We start from the raw sequence: 6,874 nt of genomic DNA on the forward strand, positions 1-6,874 counted from the left end.
AAAAAAAAAAATAACAATAAATATTTTCTCAATATATCAGTATACATAATTTTAGTACTAAGTATCACAAATTTATTTAAAAATTAATAACATTGAATATTGAATTATTATTATTAATACATTTGTTTTTGATCTAATAAAATAAATAAATAAAAATAATAGGTACTCAATTGACAATTCTAACTAAAATACTTAATAAATAGAACTATTTTTTTTTGGAAAGAATTTTAAACTTTTTGGACTTATACATAAAAAATATTCAAGAATATTATTAAGGTTTAGACATAATACTTTGTGCTTCATAATTATATTAAAAAATAAATTATTAATCTCCTAATTAACTGAATATGACTAATAAAAGCATATAATTGTCAGATTATTCATTAATGTCTAAAGTTAAATTTTATGTTAGAAAATGAAGAGAAATATAATTTCTGTAATAAAATACAAAAAATAATCAGGTCACATTACTCACATTTTAAATTATAATATTGTTTAATATCCATTCATGGAATGCTTAATTTTTAATAATGGACCATTCATTTTTTTTAAATGCATCATATGATATAACATAATTAATGATAAATATGTTTTTAAGTTACTTAGTTGGAATCTAGGGAAAAAAGCAATGAAAAAAAAAATCATGAGGAAAAAAAGCAATACATAAATATCTAATAAAAATTGGATAGGCAAGGTTATTGTCATTAAAATTGAAAAACATTTAGTTTAGTCAAGATTCACCTAATAAATTATAAATTTAATAATTGAAAAACGATATAATATTATTGTTATTTTGTTGTAACTTGTACCTAATAATCAAAACATTATGGTAAGAGGTATAGCTGATACAAAATTAGGTAAATCATGTTCGTTGTCTTTATATTCTTCACAATTTTTTGCTGAAATATTATTTTATCAGCTGCAATTCCCAGTGACATTCTACTTAAATAAATATCATTTTGTACAACTAATTTTTTGGCCACTCATTCAAAATTATTTATGACTTGAAATTGAGTATCTACTTTAAGGTAGAAAACCACTGTTTTATATTGCATTTAATTCAATAAAATTATTATGTTTTTCAATTTTAATAATTTTAATACAAATATATTGCTTCTTCCCCATATTATGTATTAATTTATTTAAAAACACTAAATATCATTTACTCAAAATTGTTTAGGGTAATCATTTTTTGTTTATGAAACAAAATGTTTAAACATACCATCAGTCTGTCAATCGACATCTATTAATTTGCGTCAGTCGATTTTAATTTTTATCTAATATAGATAAATTGTAATTTGATGATGTATATTACTAATTAGTATTCACAAAAGTAAAAATTAATAAATTTATTTGACATTAATAGAATAATTATTTTTAAAAAAAAATATCAAAACAATTAAAAAATAAAACAGAAAATAAAAATGACAAATAATTTAAATTAGAATAAAATGACTTAACTGTTTTTTTTAGCAATTGTCGGTGAATTGTCTACTGAAAAACTAGAATTAATGTGTGTAATACTGTAGTCGCGGCCCATTATCCATTTCCAAAAACTTTTGAGTCTAAAAAAAAAAAAATGTAATTTTGATTCAATGGAGAAGAACAAAATAAACATTTTTGTAAGATATTCTTATAATTAATAAAACATTATTTTTAGATTCTAAAGCTGAGTACAGAAGCAATAAGTTATTTTATTTGTATTTATGTATGTAAGTTAACAACTTTTTAGGTTAGTTCCTAAGTCTTTATTTTGTAAAAGTAGTTTTTAAGAAAATTTCTGAGGTTCTTTTAATGAACGGTCTCCTCTTTACGCAGTTAATGTTTGTATATACTTCTCTATATTATTCTTATTACTTGTTGTTTTTATTTTGTTAACAAATTAAATATATTATTTAAATAATAAAAAAAAAGAAAATTATAAAAATCCTAAGCAAGTTTTAATTTCATTTAATGACTTAATTTCAAAATTCCTTATCTTAACTAAGCTTTGTTTATAATGTGGTGATTTCACAATTGAAGACCTGGGGGCAACAACCCGACATATCCTTTTTTTCAAATTGTTCACAGACACAAAACTCATTGTAAATTCCAAAAAAAAATCTTAACATTTTTTGAAAAATTTTAGAATTTAGTTTTAGGGTACAATCATATAATATATGAACTTATAGATACTGCTTAAATTTTAATAATAAGTTAAGGAAGCAATAAAAACTTGTTTGGACATATCTTGTTGTTGCATCATAATTAAATACTTGGAGATGTCTTGTTGACTAAAATCAAAACCAGACTTCTCCATTATAATAGGAAAATGAGGAGATGTCTTGTTGTTGCCCTCAGGTCTTCAATTAGTATGTAGCATTGAGATGAACAAGGTAGTATCAATGCTCAACACCCAGTGTATTATGTCAATTATTTTAATATGTTACCTTGATAATAATTCTTTTCGTACAGCTGAAGTAAACTTGTTAAATAAACAAAGTGTAGCAGCCGAGGCAAATACGAAATTGTACAAAGCAACAATTGTGAAATTTCCAAGCCATTCAATTCTTCCATAATCAGCTAATAAATCAAAGTCTGTAATTCCTAAATAAAATAAAAATAAATAAAATAGTAATGGTATTTATATTCTTGAATATTGAAAATACTTACCTAGAATTCTAGATAATAATGGTAATGCAGAGCTTAATATAAGCAACAAAGTACAATTGCCTACTATGTGCGTCAATGGTGTTTGTTTAATATGTGGACGGTATGTAGAGACTATAGGCAATGAATATAAGCCAACACTTGAGGCCACTAACATGTATAAAATAATGACTATTTCCAAACCAGCCCCAAATGGTCCTAATTTGGATAGTGAACTCACACCTAAAGTAAATTGCTAGGATAAAAACAAACATTTTCATATTAATAAAATCAAAATTGTTTTTTAAAATGTGATTCAATAATTTACTTCAACTATTGAATACATTTTTATTTAATGGGAGGAAGGTATTTAGGATGAATTATTAATATTTATTTGATGAAATAATCTACTCACTCTAGTATTAAGAGGTAATGCTTTTATGCCAATAAGTATCAAAAGTAAATTTTGGACAACTAATAAAACCGTGACAACAGTAAGTGCTAACAGCAATAGCATGAATGTTGGATATAAAAATAACTTACGAAATACCGATATTTTTCTTTGTTTTTCTATAATATATAATAACATTAATAATATATATTTAATATTATATACAAATTTAAAACTGTGATTTGTGAAAAAAAAATGTAAATATTAATTAAACTTACCAAGTACATCAAGTCTTTCTTGATGAATTGATAATCTATCAGTTAGTCCACGTTTTAATTTTCCATTTTGCAATGGCCATAACTCCTTCTCTGTACGAGTTATATTTTGTTTTTTTCCTTCCAACATAGGTTCTGGTGACATGTATGTTAAACCATTTATAGTTACTTGGTCCAATCTAAACAATGTTCAATTTTTTTTACTAAGATATATTATATTTGATTTTTTATGAAATGCCTAACAAAACATTAATAAATTAACTTTACTTATGTAAAAAATAAATAATTATTCATTCTGCCCAGCGAAAGAAGAATAAACCGATTCTGTGCATCCCAACGCAACACCCTGTCTTTAATACTGGTTTCACTATTGCTGGGTGTCCCATAAGGATGCGCAGAAAAACTGATTTTTGTTAGGCCGTGACATGTTTTCTCGGTGGATAAAGTATAGTTAAAAACATGTTAAGTACCTTCTAGCGAGACAATCTACTTCAAGTCTTAAAATGCTGATTTCTTCATCTGTGGTTTTTTGTAGTTGTGGCTTTATCATAAACCGACTTAGAATGGTAAACAAGGTTGCAAATCCAACTGGAGTACATACTTAATCAAAATAATGATATTAAAAAAAATTAACAAATAAAAGAAATCTAAGAATAAAAACTATAATTACTTAATAGCATAAGTACACCGATGAATGAAATGCAAGAATATAAGAATGGTAAATAGTTGTTCCATAAATCTGTAAGATAAAAGTCATAAAATAATAACACAACCATAAAAAAAAAAATGTGAAACACCTATTGTAAAATTATATATTAACTCACTGAATAGCATGTAAAAAAGAGATTGCTCAGTATAAAAAATTGTGTACAGTAAGTAAGTCAATACAAGAACAAATATTGAAAGTAACAAAAGCACAGTACATGTTTCATATACTCTTGCTTTTAAACCCTGGGGAAAAAAATATTTTATTAATACCATTAAAATTAAAAAATTAAATATTAGTCATTATTACTTTTCGATGTCCAGGGAATCCTTCAGATTCATTGAATAGAAATGCAAACGGCAAGAACACAAATAAAGATAAATTTGAAAACAAAAATACTAAACTCCACAGACCTAATAAAAAAACAAATACGAAATTCCATAAATAATAATTAATAAATATAAAGTAGGTAATCTTTAATTATTAATTACCGTGTATAAGTGAGTGATTTAACCATTGGACATAATAACTGGAAGGATATAAAGACAGCACTTCATTACTAGCTATCGAAATAGGTAACAATAGGGCTGCACCGACAGCAACTGCCAGTGCGATAGTGCAAAGTAACAAACTGAAAATCAAAAACAACAAATTGGTACAAATTACAATCATAATTTTTGTATAGAGAATTTTAGTAAGTTATACATTATTCAGAATGCTCACCTATATTTATAAACTGTAATATCATCTTCATCTTGAACAGAAACGACTATGTTGTCCCGTTTTCTGTAATGATTAATAATGGCATAACTGAGCGCTAGCAACAAAACAAATAGCAAGAGAAAAATCTGAAATCAAAAATAAAATAAAATTAGGTAGTTTTCTTATGAATTTTCTTTTTAAACTAAAAAATTGAGACAGTACTCACTATTTTCTCTCTAACATTATTATAGAACAGTTCTTCTCGTTCGTCTGGCTCGTCTACATCGTCCATACTTTGGAATAATTATGTTGCATACAATATTTGCGCACTATCCTCGTTAAGCTGTGTGCGGTTCATGCTCACTAATCTAATCTTGATTCGTTGTTGTCGTCGTCGGCGATGAATATGTGATGAATATATTCATTAGTAGGTCCTAGGTACAAACATTTAGTCATAAGAAGAATGATACAAAATCAGTCAATAATAATAATTATGAATATTATTTAGAACAGCCTTGGTGGTGACACGTCGGAAATTATTCTGTTATTTACTCGTTGAACAATCAACGGTAGAAAAATAAACAGATCGTTAGAAAACTGGTAATAATAATATCGACAAATCAAATAATTTCCACGACACACTGCGGTAGATGACGATGTTTGACTAAATGTGAAACGACTGAACGACTAGTAAACGACCACATACAGTAAACGGTAAACACAGATATCTATGATGAAATTTGATACCAGGGTAATGTATTTAGGCCGCTAGATGACGTGACACGTATACAAACGAATTTTTTACGACTATCGGGGCCATGTGCTTTTGTTTTACATTAATAATATTTTGTTTTATATTTTGAATTTTCCGATAAAACACTTTTATAAGCAATCATTATTGGCGATAAGGATCGCAAATGCTTAAACACATTACAGTAGTTTTATTTTAGATTGAAACTTGGTTACGCCGATCGACGTCTACGTCATGTACTCATGTACTCATGTACGAACTAAGCTTGTATAATATTATGTAGATATATTATAGGTAGGTACCTATATAGGTACCTATATCGGATATCCTGTCGACCAGTGGTTCTCAACCCACCTGTGTTGGATATTTACCCAATTTTCCATGCGACCATTATGAAAATAATGTTCGATGAGGGGGCTATCCAACCACCCCCGCCAACATTATTTTTTCAATCAGGTAGGTACTGAAATCTAAAAACCAAATAAAAACTTCATTTATTTGTTTTTTTTTTCATTTTTACTCATATTTGTAACTAACTTTTTTGCGACCCATTCAAAATTATTTGAGACTAGGAATAAGGTTTTGACCTTATGGATGAGAACCGCTGTTGTAAACTCTATAGGCATAGGTACTCCAAATTAGCCACTTAACGAAATTCTTTCGAGATTTCTATATGAGAGCATTTTCGAAGAACGCTGAAATATTCGTAGAGTTTGTTTTGAAATCGTTAATTTTGGAGTTTGAAATAGTTGATTGAAAGTTAAAATGCTTTAAAATGGTAATATAAGTTATATCATTATAATAATAGCCAATAGGTAGGTTAGAGAAGTTAGGTACCTACCTATAAAGACTACAGGTTTATTCACTAAGCATGCGCTCACTCCTCTTTTATCTTTTAATAATGCATCCAAGCCCGGATTAAGGGGGGGGCAGGGGGGGGGGCATGGCCCCCGGGCCTCGAAAGTTGGAATTTATTTAGGGGCCTCTAATTTGTCCATTACATTTTTCGTTATAGGCTATGTAACACTAAATAAATCACCTAAAAAAAGAAAAAAGCTTGTAAATTATAATTTATAAATTAAGTGATACATTAATACATTATTCATTATTTATTGCTATGTGTCTATATACCTAATATGTTTTAAATAAGGCCCTTGTATGAAAAAAAAAAATATAAATAATATATACAATATGTTCCAGGGTGAAGTGACCGACCAACGTCATATGAAAGTATACCAAAAATGATGAAGAAATACCCTTTAAAGATTGAATCTTCAAAATTTTTCAAAATTTTGACGTAATTTTATTTTTATTTTAAAGCTATTTAATTGTCCTATCGCAATTAAACCAGAAATGAGCTAATTATTTTATTAAATTTAAAAAAAGAGAAAAAATTAGTATTTTTAAAAGGAAATTGTACA

At 27.0% G+C, this 6,874-nt stretch overlaps 1 protein-coding gene across 1 annotated transcript; it reads right to left on the reverse strand.

Moving 5' to 3' along the window:
* Nucleotides 1-1,403: 1,403 nt before the first annotated feature.
* LOC100163704 (protein Lilipod) lies at nt 1,404-5,406 on the reverse strand. The gene is made up of 12 exons (XM_001947175.5): nt 4,929-5,406; nt 4,724-4,848; nt 4,492-4,631; nt 4,310-4,413; nt 4,119-4,245; nt 3,965-4,033; nt 3,765-3,894; nt 3,298-3,473; nt 3,044-3,198; nt 2,653-2,884; nt 2,430-2,586; nt 1,404-1,565 (listed from the first exon to the last, which is right to left on the reverse strand). Exons 1-12 carry the CDS (start codon nt 4,992-4,994, stop codon nt 1,457-1,459), a joined length of 1,590 nt encoding a protein of 529 aa, XP_001947210.2. The 5' UTR covers nt 4,995-5,406; the 3' UTR covers nt 1,404-1,456.
* Between the last annotated feature and the right edge of the window lie 1,468 nt (nt 5,407-6,874).

The sequence above is a fragment of the Acyrthosiphon pisum genome, chromosome A1 (genome assembly GCF_005508785.2).
Source record: "Acyrthosiphon pisum isolate AL4f chromosome A1, pea_aphid_22Mar2018_4r6ur, whole genome shotgun sequence".
In the NCBI taxonomy this organism is placed as follows: domain Eukaryota; kingdom Metazoa; phylum Arthropoda; class Insecta; order Hemiptera; family Aphididae; genus Acyrthosiphon; species Acyrthosiphon pisum.